We start from the raw sequence: 21355 nt of genomic DNA, 5'->3' as shown, positions 1-21355 counted from the left end.
TATACATACACACACATGCACCCCAGCAACGAATCTAATATTAAATAAAAATAGTAATAACCAGTTCTACTTGTGCCATTTAACATTTTCTTTCTTTAGTTTTTTTTTGTTTTTCCTCCCCTTTGTGCTTTCCCAATATCCTTTCCTCTTTGTTGCTCTTATTTTTTAATTTTCTCTCCTTTACTTTATACACCGTGGCTCCCACCCATACTACTGCTCTGCACCAACTGTGCGACACCATTCCAGTACTGGAATGTCTGCGATCCCATGGCGTCCATCACACGTGTCATGACTTCTGCCCGTCGTGCAAGTAGTGCCTGACATGCGTTATGTAATTCATGTGCCTTCTTCTCTGCCTCAATTCGGAGTTTTTCCCGTTTCGCCATCTTCTTTGTGTATTTTGGATTCTCAGAGGAGTTGCGATTCTTCTTTACATCACTCTTTGCAATCTTCTCCGCCTCCAGTCGGACCTTACCGTACTTTTTTGTGGCACTCTCATACTCATCCTGTTTCCGCCGTGCCGCTTTTGCCAGTTTCTTGAGATCATCTGCTGCACTTCCCACATCCCTTGAAAAGTCATTAATGTACGGCGATAAGGGATACTTTAGCAGCCATTGCAGTTCACTGATACTGTTATTATTAGTATTATTATTACTATACCCTGTGTTGGTGCTGGTCCTACGCGAGGAAACGGAGGCTGCAGTGGCGGCGGTGCTCTGGTGCATTCCCACACACGTCGCGAATCGATCAATACGGGCGTGCAGCTCCGGCGGCGCTTCGCCGAGGGACAATTGCCGCAAAGCGACGCCGAGGTGCTCGAGGGCGACGCTGACGGCCCGCACGGCAGTCACGTATTCTTTACTGGCGTCCCCGAAGCGTTTAAGGCCGTCCTCGACGTTGTGGATGAGGAGCACCTGCGGGTCACTGGGGTCGTGGCGGCTACCACCCATCGGGTTAGTTATTTGGTTAGTGAAAGTGAGTAGGTTATATATATATATATATATATATATATATATATATATATATATATATATATTTGAGAGGGTCCTTCTTTTGCTGTCTTTTCCTCCTTTTGGAGTTTTTTTTTTCTTCCTTTCCTTTTGTTCTTGTTTGCTTGTTCTTGTTTGTTGGTATATATATGCGTATTATATGCGAATACTCTACAAGTGGGTGAATGGAAGTTGGTATAGATGATATTCCACAATGAAAGAAAAAAGAAAGAAGAAGAGAAAAAGAGATGGATATATGACTCGTGAAGCGGCAATTATTTACTAATGATCATTATTAATGGATATTTAGTATTATTATTCCTTTTTCCTTTCCTTCTTCTTCTCAGACTGTTCTATATATATATATATATATATATATATATATATAGATAGATAGATAGATAGATAGATAGATAGATAGATAGATAGATAGATAGATAGATATAGATATATTCCTCTTCGAGGCATCTCATCATCCACACTCACCCATTCACTCACTCAAACAAATAAACAAAGAAAGATGCATACATACAAAGACACATCCGGTTCGTCATCTTTCACACTGTGGATGAATGTATCCCTTCTCTCACCTTTCGAGTATCCCCTCCTCCAACAATCATCATTTCCCACCTTTTTCTTTTGTTCATTCTTTCTTCCTCTTTTCTTTTCCCACTTCTAAGTTCATTTCTAATTTTTTTCTTTTCTTGACGGTGTAGTATGTTTTCTCTCCCTTTTTTTTGTTTTCTTCCATTTTATTTTTCCTTTTTGGGGTTTCGTTTCTTTGTTTTTTTTTCCTTTATTTCTTCCTTCTCCGTTTATCCCTTTTTTGCCTCACTTCTCGTGATGTTCGTATTATTTTACCATTCTTCTCTTTACTTCGTTTACTTTTTTCCTCTTTGAATCTCCTCTGAAGGCCTCCATCCCAGCGTTGGGGCTCGGCAGCAGAAAATAATACTAAATAATAGTAAAAAGAGTAGTATTGATCATAACAACAGCAATCACAATAGTTTGGTTGTGGGATACACAAAAGAAAACTAAAAGAAAAAAAGGAAAAAAAAACCACAGTGTGAAGAAAAAAGAAAAAACAGCTGAAAGTGTGGCGCGGTAGTAAAGACAAACACACAGACAAAAAAAAACAAAAAAAGAAACAGAGAAACAGAGAAACAGAGAAGAATGTCTGTGTGTTTGTCTTTACTACTCCACAGGGAGCCAGCGTTTATTTTTCTCTTTACATTCATGCATGGATGGATTTTTACTTAATTTATCTAATTTATTTCCTCGGGTTATTTCCCCCTTTTTTTCTCTTTTTTTTTCTTTTTTACCGCGTAGGCCCTCTCACACCACCGCACAGTATGGTGCAAATACGGGAATAACGAGAGAAATCGAATAATAACAATGATAATAAGAAAAGAAGTAATAATAATAATAATAATAATAATAATAATAATAATAATAATAATAATAATAATAATAATAATAATAATAATAATAATAATAATAATAATAATAATAATAATAGTAATAATAATAATAGTAATAATAATAATAATAAAAAGAAAAAGAAAAAGTAAAAAAAACAATCATCACATAATTCACACCCGTACAGTACAGAGCCAGTACAGTAAAGAACCAACAGCAAGAGCAGGCGTCATCATACCCACAGAAAAAAAAGATAAACTGGGAGATTGATATTAAGTACATGCAAAAAACAAAGGAAATCAAGAAAACAAAAACAAAAAACACAGGGAAATAAGGGAAAGGTGTTTTTAGAAGAATAAATGTAAGAAAGAGAAAAAAGGACGACAGGCGCACATTATCCCAAAAGAGACACCAGCCCAGATATCTCTGTTTTCCCCTCTTCCTCTCTGCAATTTACCCTTGCCAAAAATTACAGATAGAAGGAAAGAAAAAAAAACACCTATTATATATATATATATATATATATATATATATCCTTCTTTCCTTCTCTATTTTTTTTCTTTTCCTCTTTCTTCTTGTTCTTTCATGTACACCTCTCTATCCCCTTTTTTTTCTCTCATATATTTTCAGTGATGAGTTTCCCCTTTCTTTCTTTCTTTCTTTCTTTCGTTCTTTTTCTTTTTTTTTTCTTTTCATTCCCATTTCCCCTCCTTCCCTTTGCGGATGCTACATATTACTATTACTATTTAGTCCCTCGTCTCCTTGTCTATCGCAGACTTCACATATCCGCGCATGTAGGAGACTCCCCATCGTCCATTTAATTGTGAAGTAATGAAGAAGAAAAAAAGAAAAAAAACACAAAAAGAAAGAAAAAACGAAAAAAAAAATAGGGGAAAAAAAAGTATCAATATTATTAATCTCCCTCTCTTAGACAGAGACTTATCTATATCTCTTCTCTTGCTTTGTATATTCACATATCTCTCCAAGTAGGAAAGAAAAAGATAAATAGACTGGTAGAGACCTGATTCCTCTTGCCATCTTCATACTATCACAATCATTACTATTAGTAGTGTTAGTATTATTATTATTATTATTATTATTATTATTATTACCATTATTATTATTAATATTACCATTATTAAAAAAAAACGAAATCAAACGAAAGAAACAAAAAAAAAAGAGCACATATCATACACCAAACAGAAAGGAAGAAAAGAAAGAAAAAGATAGATAGAGAGAAGGGGATGGGAATGGGAAAAGAAAGAAAAAAACATAGATCTCCACATTTCTTTCCTCTTTGTTTTTGTTTTTTGTTTTTTTGTATGGGCCACGCACGATTTGTCAAATACAATCCGCACCTCTTTCCCACAGAAAAACACAAAAAGTCAATTCAATTCCCATTCGAGTTTATTTCCTTCGATTCTCATATCTTCCTTTTTCTTTTCTTCGGTTGTTCTCGTCTGTTTGTTTAGTTCCGTTTTGTTCTGTTTTTTGCTTTTTTTCCCGTTTTTTTTTTTTTTATTTCTTTGTATTTTCCCTTCCTTCTTTCATTTCCTTTTGTTCCGAGAGTCATTTATGTTTTTTCTTCTTCGTTTATATATTCTTTTATCTTCGTTTTTTTTTTCTTTCTTTTTTCTCTTCCCCCCTTTGCGTTCCGTTAAAACACCTGTTTCCCTCCCGGACATAAGTTGCGGTAATAAGGAAATAGGGCCACATGGAAAGAAAACACACCAAACAAACAAACAAACTCAAAAAAAAAAGAACGCATACATACATAAATCTATATATATATATATATATATATATATATATATATATACTATTTATATTTATATTTATATTTATATTTATATACACCGCAGATATTCAGCAGCCGCAGTGTAGACAGATATACACGTACACACACAGATAAATAGATAGATAGATAAACACACATAAACACACAAACAACAGTGTGAGAACAGAGAAAGAAGAGCGAAAGGCATCTCACGTCCCCACGCGCACACAAACAACGCGCAGGCACTATACCCAAATACAACTCTTTTCTTTTTTTTTGTTTCATTTTTCATTTATTTTTTTTTTTTTTTCGTTTTTTATTTTTTGCTCTCTTTTCGTTTCTTTATGTATGTTCATCACAGTGTGGACGGTTGCTGTTGTTGTTGTTCTTGTTGTTATATGGATTGCTGTTGCTGGTGTTATTTTCCCCTTTTTGTATCGACGATGTGGTGTTTTCTTTTCTCCTCCCTGTCTTGACCAACTCGCATTAATTTGTTTTTTATTTCAATACCATCACTATTTCTATTTATTTAATCCTTTTTTCTTTTTTTTTGTCTCACTTCTTTTCTCTCTTTTTCTTTCTTTCCATATCTCTCTCTCTCTCTCTCTATATATATATATATATATATATATATACTAGTACATGTACAAATAGATCCCTCCTTTTTTTCACTCGTGAAAAAGAAAAAAAAACACTTATTTAATCATCACAGCATTTATTGTTTGCTTTTGTTTTTTTCTCTTTTGTCTTCATCGAAGAACAAAAACAAAAAAAGAAAAAAAGGGGGAAGGGAAAAGCGGAGAATAAAAACGGCTTCTTGCAGCCCCGTAGAAAATACAGCACTTCTCCCCCCATAAAAGCCAGAAAAAGAAGAAGAAAAAGAAAAAGGAAAACAAAAACAAAACAGAAAAATGAGAAAAGAGTGAGTAAAAGGAAAGAAAAAACAAAAGGAAAATCAAATAAGAGAGAAAGAAAGCACTAAGTAGGCCAAGGTGGAAATAAAAAAGAAAAAAAAAACAAAAAAAAAAAGAGAGAGAAAGACGGTCATTATAAATAAAGAGAAAAAAACGAATGGAAGACAGAGAGAAATAAATAAATAAATAAAAAGAGAAAAAGTATGAGTGTGTCACACAATTCCCTCTCTCCTCTCCCCCTTCTCACAGCCCAATTATTCGTGCTTGTTCAGTATTCCTCTTCTCTGAATCCATATATATACATATATATATATATATATATATATATATATATCATTCTTTCCTTTCGCACACCGCTTCATCTCTAATGCAAATATAAATATATAAACAGAGAACCATATATTATAATAGAATATATTTATTTTTGTTCGTTTTTTTTCTGATTTTTCCTTCTTTTTCTTAGCATGTAAATGTACCCATATATATATATATATATATATATATAAGTAAATGAATGGAGAGTAAGTGAGAAAGAAAGTGAGAGTGAGAGAAAACAAAAGATAGATACCCCTTCTGACTGCAGACGTCTATTCGTCAATGAACACAAGCATCACAGTCAATGATAACACGCAGAAGAATAAATAATAATAGTAATAATAAAAAGCGGTTGTGGTAAATAACAATAAGAGAAAAGCAACACACCGTTCAAGGGAAAATCAACAACAACAGCAACGACAAGAGCAGAAAACGAAAAAAAAAACAACTACAAATAAAGAAGGATAGGCAAATTACATATACTATACTATATATATATATATATATATATATATATATATATATGTATATATGAGAAAGACATACAAGAGGGGTAGGCAAACCGTAAGCCCACAGCACTATAAGCAAATAAATGAATGAAGAGCAATTCTATTTTGCCTTCTACTGCAGTAGTGCAATCACAGTAAAAAAAAAAAACAGAAATTCTCAGAGAATAAATGAAACAAAAGAAAAGAAAACAAAGAAAAAGCAATATGAAAAAAAAGAACGAAAAAAAAAAGGAAATACGCAAGGACAAACGGCGTAGTCCGTTACACGCACGCAAAGAAAAACATAGCGTTAGAACTCCCGCACTTCTTCTGATACTCATCTATTTCTTTCAGTTCAATCCTTTTTCTTTTGTTTGCTTGTTTCTTTCTTTATTTGTTTTGCATCTTATTTTGTTTTTCATTTTCTTTTTGTCCTTTTTCTTTTTCTTTCCAACTCTCTCTTTCGTCTTCCTCAAACCAGCAGTCCCTCTCTGCGTAAAGCAAGAAAGATCAGATGCAGGAAGAGTGGGCCGCAGTGAAGTGAACCCACTCAACCCCGTGGTCCATTTATTATTCGCATTCCTTCTCCATCCCCCTCTACTACACAAACAGATACAGATATATATATATATATATATATATATATATATAAACAAAGAAACAAAACACAGACATCTAAGACTCGCCTTTTTTCCCTCTTTTTTAGACTGTTGTTCTTGTTGTTTTAATTGAATTTGATTGCTTACTGAATGATCATTTTCTGTCTTTCCCCTTCCATTAATCCTCTCTATCTATATCCTCCTATCATTCATTCTTTCCTCTTTTTTTCTGATTTTTTTTATCGCCGTTCTCCGCTATTGTAGTCCATTTTCCCTCACATGTCTCTTCTCAACAACTCTCCTAACTCCCCTCGTAACCCCCGCAGGAGACACTTTGTGTGTGTGTGTGTTTTCTCTTCTTTTCTTTCTTTCCTTGTTAAGAATGAGAAGGCAGCGTTGTGTGAAATTGCGTTGTTTAAACAAAGAAAGAAATACAAACACACACGCAGATAGACAGACAGACAGACACACATACACATATGCTTCCAATGTTGTTGTTGTTTATACCGCTGCTCCGTCACACCCAGAGATGACAACACGTCTCCCCGCGAAGAAGGCGATGGGAGAGATCAGCAATCACAACAATAAATAATAATAATAATAATAATAATAATAATAATAATAATAATAATAATAATAATAATAATAATAATAATAATAATAATAAAATAATAACAATAACAACAAAGTGGAAGTAAGAAAGAGGACGAGGAGGAGAATGAGGAGGAGGAAAGACGAGAGGATCAATAGTCACCTGTGGTAACCTCGCACACATTTGCGGTAACAGACTCTGGAACTCATTCGTTTTCTTTTTGCTTTTTTTTTTTTTTTTAAGGTGGGCGATAGAGTCAAACATCTCCAGTACCTTCTCCACACTCACACACTCAATTACGGAGAAAATATACACACACGAATCCCTCTACGCATCGCAGCCGCTGCCACTGTCAAAAGGGTCCACAACAAAACAGTGGGCAAATCAAAACACCGCCGCCAGCGCTGTAAAAGAGGGGAAAGAGATAAGAATTAAAGAAAAAAAAAGAAAGAGGTGAAAAGCAAGGAATCAGACATAAACTACATACAGTAGTTCAAGCATTTAATTATATGTCTTAATTCCCATTTTTTTCTTTTTTTTTTTGCCACGCTTTCCACCCATTTCCCCTATATGGGTTTCTTTTTTTTTCCTATCTACCCCTCTGCATGTATGTGTGTATGTGTATGCGTGCAAGTGTGTGCCTTCTTTTTTTTTTGTTAGTACTGATGATATTTTTCTCCCCTTTCTTTTTCTTTCTCCCCTCTTCCCTTTTTTCCATCCATTTCTCTCTCCCCCTCCTTCCTCTTCGCTGTGCATCTGTGTCATACCTTCCCTTCTTTTTCTTTTTTTTTTGCGTTTTCATTTTCCCTTTTTTTTTCGTCTTCCTTCATTCTTCACCCTTTTTTTTATCGTGAGTGACGTGCCCCACGGGATCCCTCCCCTCCACCTCCACCAGCTCTAGTATTATTATTATTATTAGTATTAGTGGTTGTTGGTGGCGTTGGTGTGGAGGACGCGGTCTTTAAACCGTTTCTATTATTATTATTATTATTATTATTATTATTATTATTATTATTATTATTCCCATCCCCACCCCCTGTACGCCGCGATGATGCTGTTGTTGTTGTTGTTTCAACCGGCTTCTTCTCTTCATGCGGTTTATCACCACCACCACCACTACGTCCTCTAGATGAATGATGATGGTTTTTATCACCGCCCTTCTTATTGCTTCTACTACGTGTTTGATCCTTTTTTTTCTCTGCGGTGGAAGGCACGTTGAGTTTGGAACGTGGCAGTGGCACTGAAGCAGCAGCAGCACCACTTGAACCACCGCCGTTATTTGTGTTGTGTGATTGTTGATTATTACCACCAGCAACAGCACTATTACTACTGCCGGCGGCACCGCCTTCTCTCTCACGTCGTTCGTCCTCCTTTTCCTGTTTTAATTTGAGAACCTTCTTGGGATCATTCAGGCAGCGCTCAAACTGTGGGTGTTGGGGGGCGAGATTGAGAATAGGGACGCTCTGTCCATATTGCTCCATAAAGAAAGAGGTGAGTGTGAAGTCGTTGGTGGAGATGAATGTGATGAGCATTGTGCGACGTCCACGACGACTAACTTCCGGATCCGCTGTTGTGTGCAACACCTGAACATACTCCCGCCACTCACGCTCTGTGAGAGACTTTTGCGGTGGGTAGTACTGTATAAGCAGATCCACATCCATCAAATCCATCTCCGTAGTGGCATCCCAGGTCACTAAAAGCGCAGAGGAACCCCTAATATTAGAATTGCTGTTATTCCCGCTGTCATTGTTGCTGTTACCAGTGGAGGAGGATTTGTTGGTACTTGATTCACCGAGAAAACCCATCACAGACGCATCCCGTCGTTCTCGGCTATCGGTACGAAGCATACAGTACAAAGAATTTGAGCGTTTACCACCACCCCCGCCATTTGAGCCACTGGAAGTGTTGTATAGGCCCCATTTAGATACGGTTTCACACAGGTGTTTAATCTCCTTGTGGTGAGTCAGTATTACCACACGGCGTGAATGGTACATTTGCAGTACACGACGCAGCTGCTCTTCACGATCCTTCTCATCCAGATATAACAGGTGAACCAACTGTGTAGATGACGGTGGTGCAGTGCCAGACGGCGTCTGTAATGGCGCACCAGCAGAAGGAGATAGACCTTGCAGATGATGATAACGACGATTTCTGTGATTTAAAGAGTAGCGAATCCCTGGACTTAACTTTGTAAGTGGTGCAAGGTACATAAGAAGTATATTCGCCGTACGCCGCGTTGAGTTGAGTGGATTTTGAGATGGAAGCAAACTATTCCCCTCTCCTTGACCCCGGTGTGGATGAGATGCGGAGGTGGAGGAGGACCCCGGTGCCGTTAGCAGTGGTGCTGGTGAAGTTATCCCGCGCAGAATTTCCTCCAACTGTCGTTCACTGTGATATCCCGCATCCTCCACCGCAAATGTCGTGATGGAGCGCAGGAGTTCCTTATCCCACGAACGCAGCACGCGAAGTGTCGTGATAATTAAATGTCGAGTTCTGCCTGTAAACGCAGAGGACTGAGAGTCACTGCGAATAGCCGCAGCAGTTTCCGCTCTTGGCGATAACAACGATGATGGAGGTGCTCCTTCCTGTGTTAGCACATGACACTCAATATCGCACAAATCCGCAAATGACTTCATATTCTTTTTCAGTTGCGCCGCAGAGTCTTTGGTGTTCGCCAGCAGCACCGCCGTACACCGCAGCTGATCTTCTGTGTAAAGCAGATAATGCCCCAGAAAGACGTTAATGAGTGTATGCCGCTCGGTTACGGCAGCGCGTGAGTTTAACGCCCCACCATCTCCCCCAGCATGACTGTTAGAAGTATTGTTGCTATTTGCGGTGTTTTGATTTCCCCCACATGCCGCTCGTCCGTCAACTATAATATCTGCGAAATCTGTTTTGATGTTCGAAAGCACACGAACCTGAAACAGCGTTGGGTGCATTTTCACCTTTCGTAGTGCAGTCGTCAAAGTGGGGTGAACGTTCAGCATCTCCACAGAGAGTTTTTTGCTCATTGTACTTGTCTTCCTATTTCCTTTCTTCGTTTTTTTTTTCGTTTTCTTCCCTTCTTCACTCTCGTTTCCTCTTTTTCGCCTCTTGATGGTAGTCTGTCCTTTTTTTTTTTGCTTTTATTTCTTTTCCCCTCACTCCCGTTTCTTTCGCTCGTGTGTGCGTGTGTGTGTATGTGGGTTTGCTACACTCTCAGAGGAAACAACATGCGAAGTAATTCAACGGTAATAAAAAAAGAAGGATAGAAAAAGAGAGAAAAGAAGTAGAAAAACAATAATGAAATTAATGATGAAAAAGAATTGAAGAAAAACCATCCTGTGGTCTCTACAACCGCTATTGCCACAACTAGTTATTCTTGTAGTAGTAAATTAACTGTAGCAAGAGTAGTGATTGTATAGCAAGGAACTCTACTTAAAGGCAAAGAGTCAACAAAAGGATTTAGTGCATTTAATCTGAGAAAGTGTGTGAGGTGAACTACAATGGTATATATATATATATATAATGAGATACATGCACACATAGATCATGCCTTTCCCCCAAGCACTTGAAAGGAAAAATAGAATTCGATAGAAGAAATAAATAAAAACACCAAAAATACAGCAAGAATAGTAATAATGAAACAAATAAAAAATAAAGGAAAACTAAAAAGCCAAAAAAAAAAAAAGAACGGAATGAAAAATATCATTTCAGGTGTCAGTTTGCACTTGTGTCACTAAAACTTTGATACCAATGGAGTGAAGGAGAAAAATAGAATAAATATCAATGAGGAGGAAAAACAAAAGATTCAGGAAAATTCTAATTTTCACATGATTGCTGTATTAGAGGGACACACTTTCCCTTATTTATCCTGTTCACTTTCATACAGTACAATTAAATTAAAAATCAACAGCTTTCGGAGTGTGGGTCTGTATTCCTCTGCATTTTATTTTGTCTTTTTTTTTTTATAATGATTAGTCCCAGCCAAAACTTCTTCAGTGTGGTCCAACTAAACTAGAGCCCATGGTACTGCCTTTTCAAAATTATTTTATCCGTTTGCTTCACTATTTTTTTTTCTTTTCTTCTTCTCTATTTAATCGTCCTTCTCCTCCTCATTATTATTATTATTATTATTATTATTATTATTATTATTATTATTATTATTATTATTATTATTATTATTATTATTCAGAAAGGAGTAAGGCACTTGGGCAATTCCCTTCCCAGATGACTCTCCAAGAGTTTGGGGCAATACTGTTGATTTTACGGATTCTAATGGTAATGATGACGATGATGATAAAGTGCTGACCATCCGCACATCTCTCTGCACCCGCTCCACAAGTTCAATCAATCTATGAAGTGTTGTGTGTAAGCCATTAGACCACACTGGCAGTCTCTCATCTGTGGGTGGACTCTTCAGCGCACTTTCAGCGGTGATCTGAATTTGCTCAAGACATGTTTTGGTAATATTACTGAGATGCGAGAGACACTGTTGGAGATACAGCAGCTCAGCGTGGGAATCACCGCTGGAAGGAGAAGCACCATGGACTAACGAATGCATTAATTAATAATAATAATAATAATAATAATAATAATAATAATAATATAAAGAGAAAAAAAAAAGAAAAAACATCAATAATGAGAAAGAAAGGTAGAAATGACTCAATAGTGTGTTTGCCATAGAATACAAGAAAACGAAAAACGAAAAAAAAAAAATAACTTGCTTCGTGTACATACTTTTTCTTTCCATTTTTTTTTTTTTCGGTTTGTAGACCCGTAAAAGGGCATGTGGGTGTGACTCTTTTTTGCTGTTAACTACAGAAAGCAATCTCAAATGATATCAGCAAAGATTACGACAAAAAAAAACATATTTCCACCATTTCCGCATACTTCATCATTTTCTTTCCTTGTTTGTTTTTGTTTTTTTGTTTTTAGTATGGGGCAAATGGGGCATTGGAACGCCGCAATTCATTAGTCCAATCTACCAAAGAGCGGCAGCCACTCAATTGTTTTTGGCCATTCACATCATCTACTACATGAGGCCGTTCATCAGGTAGAGAGGTTTCGCAAGTATTAACATCATTGGATTGTACGCGGGACGGTTTCCCGCCACCAGCACGTGTTTCCCGTGTTTGGACAAGAGCTGCATACGCCTCATATTCCTTTCTATCATCATAAAAGGAATTGTGTGATTCAACGCTATCCTTTAACACACTACTATCCATTCTGGGATCAGCAGTGGGTATATGGTGTGATTCAACGCTATCCTTTAACACGCCACTATCCACTCTGGGATCATCGGAAAAAGTCTTGTATGATTTAACGCTTTTCTCCTGATCAACTTTACCGTACCCCTTGCGTTCGTCATGAGGGGATTGTCGGTATCGATGCGTGTCATCTGGTGATAATAGAATGGATTCTGTATTCCTCAAACTCGGTGAGGTGTTCTCACTATCCGGTTCTCTGATAATCACTGAAGTTGGTAATCGCGTCGCCCCGCTCTGTGTCACACTCCGTATACTTTTGACATCCCAATTATCACTGCCTGTACCCAGCGAGCGACTGCCGAGAGAATTTGACCGGTGTTTATCCCGCAATAGTGTCAAGACACTAGTTCGCGATTTCCACCGATTCGCCTCCCATCGCACAGTTGTACTTTTCATTTCTTTACTGTCAGCGGCATTAAACGTTGAGGCGGCGGCGGCGGCATCCCAGCGCTGCGTTGCGTGTTTTGCTTTCTCACTTGCATTATATTTCTTCTCCACACCTTCACGCCATAGACGCGTGACGCCGTTTTCCTCATCCCGTTGTACCACTGGCATTTCCCCACCCCGTGCCAACATCATATCGTTTGCGTAGTTTATGAGAACCGTATCCAATGCAGAGATCGTCTTCCACTCCGGTTTCTTCCCTCGTTGTGGGGGAGTGGATGTTTGACCGAATTTGTAGGTGAAATCTAGTGTGCGGTTCCCCTCAATATACCGCTGGGATGCCTCCTGTAATGAGGGAATTACCGGACCTGACTCAAGTGTGGTAACAGTGGAAGGTACTTTGTGTTGCTGCCACAATGGTGGTGGTTGGGCCATAGTTCGACGATCTGTTGCATCCAAGTTATCCACATTTAATTTCAGTTTACACTCCTTTCGAAGTATGTTACCGCCGGCAAATGGTTCCCGCCGCTTAAAGCGACTTAATTGCTGGAGTCGCTTCTTATGTTCATGCTTATACCAATGATCAAGTTGTTTGGCTGGCGTCACTGCTGGCTGCGTGCTAATAAGATGTTGTAAGATAAAACGATTTTCCCGCTGTTTGTCTGCTTCTTGTATTGCCCGATCACGTTGACGGGCCAACATGTGTTCATCTCTGCGATACCACAACTGCAATTCATTTGTTGTTGGTACATTATTCATCCCACGACGCTCACGCCGCGCCGTATCCGTTGCCATAATGAGATTTTCATACAAATTGGTGTTTCCCTTCACAATTCGCTGCTCCTCATCTAATACACGGCGTTGCAGACGCGTCATAAGTGCACTCGCCTTTGCCTGTTGTGTGTCCATTAACTCCGGGTGCCGGAAATCTACATTAGGGGCATCTGTAATGCCTTTACCCGTACGTAAACGTTCTTCGGCGAGTCGTTGGGCATGCCACAAATGTGAGACCCCCGCATCTCGCTCACTAGACTCCAAATAATAGAGCTGTTGAAAGCGACGGTACTGTGGGCTTACGGGCATTTTTGCTTGCGGTTAGTTGACGTGATAGATTTCTTTTTCCCTTTTTTTTTTGTTTTCTTTTTCCTCGTAGAGAACCCACACTACACACGGGAGTCACCCTTTGTTCTAACCCTAATGAAAAAAAATAGTATTATATATATATATATATATATGTTTAAATGGGAAATAGACAGAAACAGATAGAGAGAGAAAGAGAGAGATATAGAAACAATGGTTACACATATGCGTAACATAGACATACAATACTCCTACAATAAATATACTTGTGCATGTGCTATATTAATTGAATTATAACTGTAAATAAAAGGGATGTAAGTATCAAAAACCAATAAGGAAACGGAAGAAGAAAAAGAAGAAAAAACGATAACAATCATTATTTGAGGGCAAATATTCTTAAAAAATATACCATACACCATTTGCCATTTAACATATAAGAGTTACAGATACTGAGAAAGTCAAATTTTAGGATGTCAGTGAATATTCTCTTTTACCTGTAAAAATTCACTCGACTTTCAATATTACTTACTTTTTATATCCATTTTTATTTCCTCTGCAATCCACAAATCCGGCGGAAGTGATTACACCATCCATCCTAAAGTCCACTACACTATCTCCTGGTGGATCATCTACAGAAAAAGGAATATCGGTCTTACCCGGAGAAACAAACTGCGTTTCTCTGCAAACACCCCATGCTAGCATTTCCACACTCTTTTTGGCTGTGGAAGCACTAGAAGCATTAAAACAGAGGAATCGATCATAATAACCACCACCCTTTCCAAGACGTCTACCAGAGTGATCAAATAACACTCCTGGAGTTAGTACTAGCATGGATGTGAAATTATCCGTGTTATAGGAAGGTCTTTGTATATCAATACACTCTGCAGGTTTTACACATTTTGGAAACAAGTAATTCCAATCATCACATGCGATACAATGGCGTGTAGGAGTAAGGTCGGTGTTACAGTTATTTGAAAAAGAATCATTGAGAAAAAAACGATTCATTATTTCTTCTTTAGGTTCCAATAACTTGTATCGGCCACGATGCTCAAAATATGTCAATATATCTTCTTCACTAAATACTTGTACAAAAAGCATAGCACTCCCAAGTCGTTCTGCGGCCGTTTCCATTGGTTGCCAATATAGTGGAAAAGGCTTCTCTATATCATTATTGTTGTTATTATCTAAGTCCATCGGTGGCGAAAGTACAAACGGTACAAATACCTTTACTGGTGCTATATTTTGTTGTTGTTGTTGCTCTTCTTCTCGTTGTTCATCCCATATACGTCGCAGAAGTGGTAATAGATCAATTTCATAGTATATAGGAAGATAGGCACAAAGAAGAAGATATGTGTTTCTTCCACGTGAGGATCGTAATGCGTAGATCTGATCATACAATAGCGAACATAGCTGAACTGACTCTGTAGAGAGAGATGATGGATTATTCTTCGCCATCTCACGCAGCAATCGAAGGTGTGTGCGACGCAGTTGTGTTTTGACCTCTCTAAGACTCTTCATCCCAATATATAGTATTATGACTTTTATCCTTGTTTATTTCCTTTTTATTATTATTGTTTATTATTGTCTATTATTGTTGTTTCTATCACTGCCAGCGGTGGTGATGATAATGATGATAATATGCGGATACCTTTCCTTTCCTATCTGTACCTCTCTCTCTCTCTCTAGCACGCACAGCGTAGACTATACAGTTTAGAATATATGAGTGCAAGAAAGAAGGGAAGAGAGGGGGGAAAAGAATAGGAAGAATGCAAAAGTAAAAATCACACAAAATAAAATAAAACTTACGGAAAAAGAAAAGAAGAAATAGAAAAAGGGTAATATTGTGAAGAGAGTAAAAATTAATTTAAAAAAACCGCAAAAAAAAAGAGATAGATCCAGAAAGGGAAACAGAGAAACAAAAAAGAGCCATACATTTTTGTCAGTAATGAATGACGTCGTCGTCCTTTTCTTTCTTCATTTCCTTCTTCTTATCTCCTCATTTCTTTGCTGGACTAATCGTAGACTCTTTTTTCACTACTTGCTTCTGCGGCTTCCACAAACTCAAAGTATGGTCTCAGCATTTCTGTTTCCTCCCGCATTTGCTCTCCAGTGTGGGGTAAACGCCGCTGTTGTACTTCATCATTCTCCGGCTCCCCTGCCAGTTTCCCACGTGGATCGAATGGCATTATGTGTGTGTGGAGATGTGGTACGGTTTGTCCAGCAAGTACACCTTGTTGAATAGCAACAACAAATCCACCCTCCATACCAGCAACATGGGGTAACGCATCAGAATATGTATCCTGGTTATTATTATTATTATTATTATTATTATTATTATTATTATTATTATTATTATTATTATTATTATTATTATTATTATTATTATTGTGGTTATCATTTGTATGTTTGTTCTTGCTCTTGGCGGCTAATCGTTTTAAAACTTGTATCGTTTGATACATCACTAAACCCCAATCTTTTAACTCTTCTTCTGATAATGCGTTAATAGTTCCCACACAACGGATAGGGACAACCATTAAGTGACCAGGTACAATGGGTTTGTGGTTCACCATCACAACAAAGTGTTTGGAGCAGTGGGGAATACAATCGGAGATAATAACACGGTGGGGAAAAAAGGTAAAAGTAGGCTTTTCAACACTATCGGATTTGTCCTCACTGCAAGTATGGGAGAAATCCGCAGCGCACACTCGCTGATTCGCCTTTCCTTCTTCTAAAGCACGTGTATCATGTGCTAGTGGATCGGTATTAGCATTCTTCTCATTTTGGTGAGAAACAACACCTTCATTGTCTCCTTCCTGTAGCTGCTGCAGCCATGCAGAAAACTCTAACGTTTGCCCATCCACTGTTTTATTACCAAGGGAAGAAACAATGTAGTTCTGTTGAAGTTCGTGATATATCATGTTATTTGGCTCAAAATCGCCACTTTCTCTTTCAACGATATGCATAAAAGCGGTATTCAGTACGGATGGTCGTTGTGTTGGGGATGAAGTGCTATTCACATTCTCAACCATAACAGCCATGTCACCAGGGGAGGAGTACGTGAAACTTTGACATGATGAGGTAAGAGAACGACATTGACGTAAAAGTTCACTCCAATCTTTTGGTAATAAATGATCGATACGAAAGCGAAGAGTAGCGGTCGCAGAAGAAGAACAAAGAGAAGAAGAAAGATTACTCTCTGAGTTTTGTTGATGGGATGCGCAAAAGAAATGATAACTTTCGCTTCGGTTCGTAGCTGTGACTATCCAATGTCTGCAGGATCCACCACGGAGTGCTAAATGTGGTGGTAAATGCGCACTCCGCATCTTTTCAGGTCGAAGTAATAATAATAATAATAATAATAATAATAATAATAATAACAATAATAATAATAAAATGTAACGAGTGAAAACAAATAGAAATAATAGCTAAAAAAGAAAAACAAAAAAAAGGCAAAGAATGATATTTAGTAGAATAAAAGAGAATGTACAACAAGAAATATATACATAGAGAGAGAGAGAGAAAGAAAGAGAGATTATAGCTTATTCTTGGAAAAAAAAAGATAAAATCAGTGTTTGCCTACCAAACTTTATAGTTGACACGACTCATAACATAAAAGGAATATACTTTACTACCGGGTTCTAAAGCGGCCGCTTCCCAAAGCACTTCTCTGTGGACGTGAAACAGGAGGATTACTCCTAGTGTACGAATCTCTTTCGTATTTCAACTGAGAAACCAGAGCGTTCTCCTCCTTTGCTGATAGGATACTTTCACTTCGTGAGCTTAGTACTGGGTCAATAAACAATACCTTAAAATAAAATGGCACAATGCTTGATACTGGATGTGGTGCAGCACGCTTTCGTGTTTCTTCCCACCAACGTAATGCCGCATTACATGGATCAAGACCCACTCCAGGTGAATTCCCTTTATTTACAGTATGTGGACGCAGCTCACCATCACTCTCCAGGACAACGGCATTAAGAACGAAATCATCCGGTTTACCTGGGTGAAGTACCCGGGTGAGAAGCCGGATCCCCGCCAAGAGTTTAAGACCCTGTTCTTCCCTGTCTTCATAGTAAAATACATGTTCAGGACGGTGTTCGGCAATAAGTGCATACAACGCTTCCAACTTAAACCGCACCGTACCGTAGGTTTGATGTGGTTTTAGCAAGACAGACGTCATCATACCACGTAGTCCTGCGTGGGCCAGCAATTCCTCAATGCGCTGACGAAACGCCTCATCTCTTCCCGTTAACAAACACACCTTCACCATCTCCGGCATTCCTGTAGCCGCGGACTCTTTTTTTCGCTGCTCCAACTCCCGCAGTCGCTGAATCACTGGAGCCACATACCACTCCTCCAGTGATGGCTGTTGGGGGACTGCCGGGGGGGAGAGTGTGGTGAGGCTTTGAAACCAGCCGAATCCACCATCCTGCAGGGGTCGCATGAGTTTGGAGTAAACAGCGGGACCGTGTGTTTCCTTTATGCGTGAAGAAGGGGATGGGGAGTTAAAGATAGTGCCATCAAAATCAAATACATGTAACTCCATTGCTGTGATTAAGCGTGTATAGGTACTTAAGTGTTGGAAGTGTCCCTTTTTGTTTTTGTTTTTGTTTTTTTTTTTTGCTTTTTTTTTCGTTTCGTTTTGTTCTCCCTTTAACGTACGGAGGAATACGTGATAAAGGAAGAACAAAGCTACTAGTTTGCAAGAGTGGAAGAGAAAACAAAAAGAAGAGAAAGAAAGAAGCAGTAACAAACGTATAAAGAAGTTCAAGGCGCCACAGTAATGGATTGTCACATTTAGAAAGAAGAAAAAAAACGGCAAAACTAAAGTGGACCCTGTGAACAAGACTGTTTCAAGAGAAAAAGAAAAAAGAAATGCAGCCGCAGGAACAAGCCGAATATTCACAGCTGCAAATCCCACGAATATCTTATAGTGTATTGTACAATCTCTTTCTTCCTTTCTTTCTTTTTTTTTCCCTTCATCTTATGAGAGAAAGAAAGAAAGAAAGAGAAAACAAAAAACATCCTAAAAGTATAATATCAATTTATTAATAAGTTAATGAAAATTACCACATACTCCCCCCATCACCACCATGTCAGCTATAGTCATCGCCAACGATGCGTAAGCCTCTCTCTGCTTCAGGGCGACTCATCATACTTTCTAACCACACGGATGCTGATCCTTCACTAGCTGTTGTTGCTTCCTTTCTAAAACTTAATCCCACAATTTGTTCCATAATGTTTTTATGTACACGTTTAAATCCGATTCCTTCAATGCATGTAATCCAATCATCAATCCAAGAACTACGTCGTGCACCTTGAGTACGAGTGCTTACAATAACGAGTAACCCTCCTTCCTTAAGCGCTAGGTGAGCATGAAGGCAAGCACGGTATCGTAAACGAGGATGAGGAAGAAAAGAAAGCATCAGACAAAAAAAAACAGCATCATATTGACCACGAGCCAAAAATAGACAACGTGTAGGTAAAGAGTTCTTTTCATTCATCTCCTCTTTTATTTTAAAGAGCTTCAATGGGTTCTCCCTTTTTGTATTTTGATCAGTTTCGGTACTACTGGAGTCATTGCATTCTTCCTTAACAAGATCATAAAATTCAACAGCAAGCCAATCTGCTTGAATAACATCACTCGATTCATATGGACAAAGGTCTAGAGCTATTACTGTTAGTGGTACTCGAAGAACTTCGTTCGTTATAGTTTTTCCTTTAAAGGGACCATAACATGAGCCAACGTCAAGTACCTGCAGTGATGGTGGTGATATTGATAGTGATGATTCCAGTGATGTATCCATAGATCTCTGGTAGCGACGCTGAACTTCATCACGTGTCATTAACATATAATTAGCTGCCTGTGTTGCAGCCAACCCTCTTAAACCATTATGATCGCATCTTGTTAAAGTACTCCGTTGATATAAAAAATCTGATGATACTTCTATGGGAGATTCTTCCCAAAACGATTTCCCCCAGTTACAGAGTACTTGGTAGGCTGCGGACTCAACCTCACATGCAATCGCCTGACGGGCGTGTGTTGCATAATAGGCCCTACGCCATGCTTTAACCGCAACAGTAGCTATACGAGGAATTCGTTCAAATATTCTGATATTTTTTCCTAATAAATAAGATCCCTTGTCAACATCCTTGAGAGATAAATCATCTCCATCAGCGGGACTATTATTACCTTCTTGAGGCCTCTCTTCCTCTGTAGTTTGCAAAACAGGCTGACACAAACCAAGGTAATAGTCTGCTACACATTGCAATGAATACCCGATACGATCATTGTACTGAGATCTCTCTAACCCATAAGATCTTTGCTGAACTGAGCATTTTGTTTTTTCTGTACGTTGGCGTTTCGCTGAAACAGAACCAAGAATACTAGTAGAAGTAATAGTGGCATCAGCAGCAGCAGTGGATGAGGTGAAAGTATTATTATTATTATTATTATTATTATTATTATTATTATTATTATTATTATTATTATTATTATTATTAGTGGTAGTAGTATTAGGCAAATCGAGTTCGTCTTCTTTTTCATCCTGGTGAGAATCCCAGTATTTGGTAGCCATATCATGCATCGCGGTTGCGTAAACCTTCATTCGTTCGCCTTCTTCCCTCATGAGACGAGACCATCGTTCCTCCTCATCTTCCTGTTGATTCGACATATCACCTCTTTCAAACGCCATTCGTCGCTGAAGATGAGAGTGAAATGATTTAACTATATCAGCCAGTTGAACATGGTCATCGCGCACGCTCTTACATGAAAGCTGTGTTTTATCGTCTGATAAACATTCATTCGTTGAGGTTTTATCTTTTTCCATTAGTTAGTTTTTCTCTTTTCCAGTTTTCGCAACGTATTCCACCATCTAGAAATTTACTCAAAACTTTTCTTTAGTAGAATTAAAAAGAAAAAATTTTTCGAGAAACATAACGAGTACCAAAGTAGAAAATAATTTTTTAAAAAGGTTTAGGTAAGTGTATAGACAATAGGCAAACGTATAAATTCTATTGTTTTTTTTTCCTCTCTTTATTGTTCTTTTTTTGCTTTAGAGGAATTCTGCTCCAATCTCCTCACCAAAGCATTTTAGTTTTTTCTTTCTTTTTCTACCTCGCATCGTTGCTCATGTCGAATACAAAACGTTACCTCGTCGCACTACGAGAAAAAAAAAAGGAGGAAAAAAACACTAGCCAAGGCGGGGTCGAAGAAAAGGAAGAATCTCTCAAACAAGCAAACAATGTCACATATTTTTCTTTTAAAATAAAATAAAAAAGCAAAAAAAAAGAAAAGGAATGTGTACTGGCGATTCTTTCTTGGGGGAATTGTGGATGATATTGATATGAGAAAAGTGGACGAGTAGGGGATCGAACCCTAGGCCTTCCGTATGCGAAACGGACGCTCTACCACTGAGCTACACGCCCCGTGGTTGACTCACTTGAAACGTCATATAAACAGGTGTGTTTTTTTTTTCTATTTGGGGGCTCAGCGTGTAGTAATATATATATATATATATATATATAGAAAACCATTGAGGCTCTCATC

The 21355-nt window shown here is 38.1% G+C and overlaps 8 protein-coding genes across 8 annotated transcripts; all 8 read right to left on the bottom strand.

The window, feature by feature from the left end:
* Nucleotides 1-185: 185 nt before the first annotated feature.
* On the bottom strand, nt 186-950 carry LSM04_002578 (uncharacterized protein; the record flags this gene model as incomplete). Its single annotated transcript, XM_067333506.1, has 1 exon — nt 186-950. The coding sequence occupies one exon, from the start codon at nt 948-950 to the stop codon at nt 186-188; it is 765 nt and encodes a 254-aa protein (XP_067190439.1).
* A 6988-nt stretch (nt 951-7938) lies between these two features.
* Nucleotides 7939-10104, bottom strand: LSM04_007797 (uncharacterized protein; the record flags this gene model as incomplete). The annotated part of the gene is made up of 1 exon (XM_067333505.1): nt 7939-10104. One exon carries the CDS (start codon nt 10102-10104, stop codon nt 7939-7941), a length of 2166 nt encoding a protein of 721 aa, XP_067190557.1.
* Nucleotides 10105-11168: 1064 nt separating this feature from the next.
* On the bottom strand, nt 11169-11636 carry LSM04_001069 (uncharacterized protein; the record flags this gene model as incomplete). Its single annotated transcript, XM_067333504.1, has 1 exon — nt 11169-11636. One exon carries the CDS (start codon nt 11634-11636, stop codon nt 11169-11171), a length of 468 nt encoding a protein of 155 aa, XP_067190395.1.
* A 370-nt stretch (nt 11637-12006) lies between these two features.
* Nucleotides 12007-13809, bottom strand: LSM04_000490 (uncharacterized protein; the record flags this gene model as incomplete). Its single annotated transcript, XM_067333502.1, has 1 exon — nt 12007-13809. One exon carries the CDS (start codon nt 13807-13809, stop codon nt 12007-12009), a length of 1803 nt encoding a protein of 600 aa, XP_067190374.1.
* Nucleotides 13810-14331: 522 nt separating this feature from the next.
* LSM04_001027 (5-formyltetrahydrofolate cyclo-ligase) lies at nt 14332-15324 on the bottom strand (the record flags this gene model as incomplete). Its single annotated transcript, XM_067333501.1, has 1 exon — nt 14332-15324. One exon carries the CDS (start codon nt 15322-15324, stop codon nt 14332-14334), a length of 993 nt encoding a protein of 330 aa, XP_067190394.1.
* Nucleotides 15325-15818: 494 nt separating this feature from the next.
* LSM04_009527 (Histidine triad (HIT) protein) lies at nt 15819-17129 on the bottom strand (the record flags this gene model as incomplete). The annotated part of the gene is made up of 1 exon (XM_067333500.1): nt 15819-17129. One exon carries the CDS (start codon nt 17127-17129, stop codon nt 15819-15821), a length of 1311 nt encoding a protein of 436 aa, XP_067190593.1.
* A 305-nt stretch (nt 17130-17434) lies between these two features.
* Nucleotides 17435-18352, bottom strand: LSM04_007274 (Swiss Army Knife RNA repair protein; the record flags this gene model as incomplete). Its single annotated transcript, XM_067333499.1, has 1 exon — nt 17435-18352. The coding sequence occupies one exon, from the start codon at nt 18350-18352 to the stop codon at nt 17435-17437; it is 918 nt and encodes a 305-aa protein (XP_067190546.1).
* A 550-nt stretch (nt 18353-18902) lies between these two features.
* On the bottom strand, nt 18903-20636 carry LSM04_001492 (uncharacterized protein; the record flags this gene model as incomplete). The annotated part of the gene is made up of 1 exon (XM_067333498.1): nt 18903-20636. One exon carries the CDS (start codon nt 20634-20636, stop codon nt 18903-18905), a length of 1734 nt encoding a protein of 577 aa, XP_067190407.1.
* Between the last annotated feature and the right edge of the window lie 719 nt (nt 20637-21355).

This window comes from Trypanosoma melophagium, assembly GCF_022059095.1.
Source record: "Trypanosoma melophagium isolate St. Kilda chromosome Unknown ctg27segment0, whole genome shotgun sequence".
Taxonomy (NCBI): domain Eukaryota; phylum Euglenozoa; class Kinetoplastea; order Trypanosomatida; family Trypanosomatidae; genus Trypanosoma; species Trypanosoma melophagium.
Note: the sequence above shows the minus strand (reverse complement) of the source record. Positions and strands in the feature narration are given on the sequence as shown.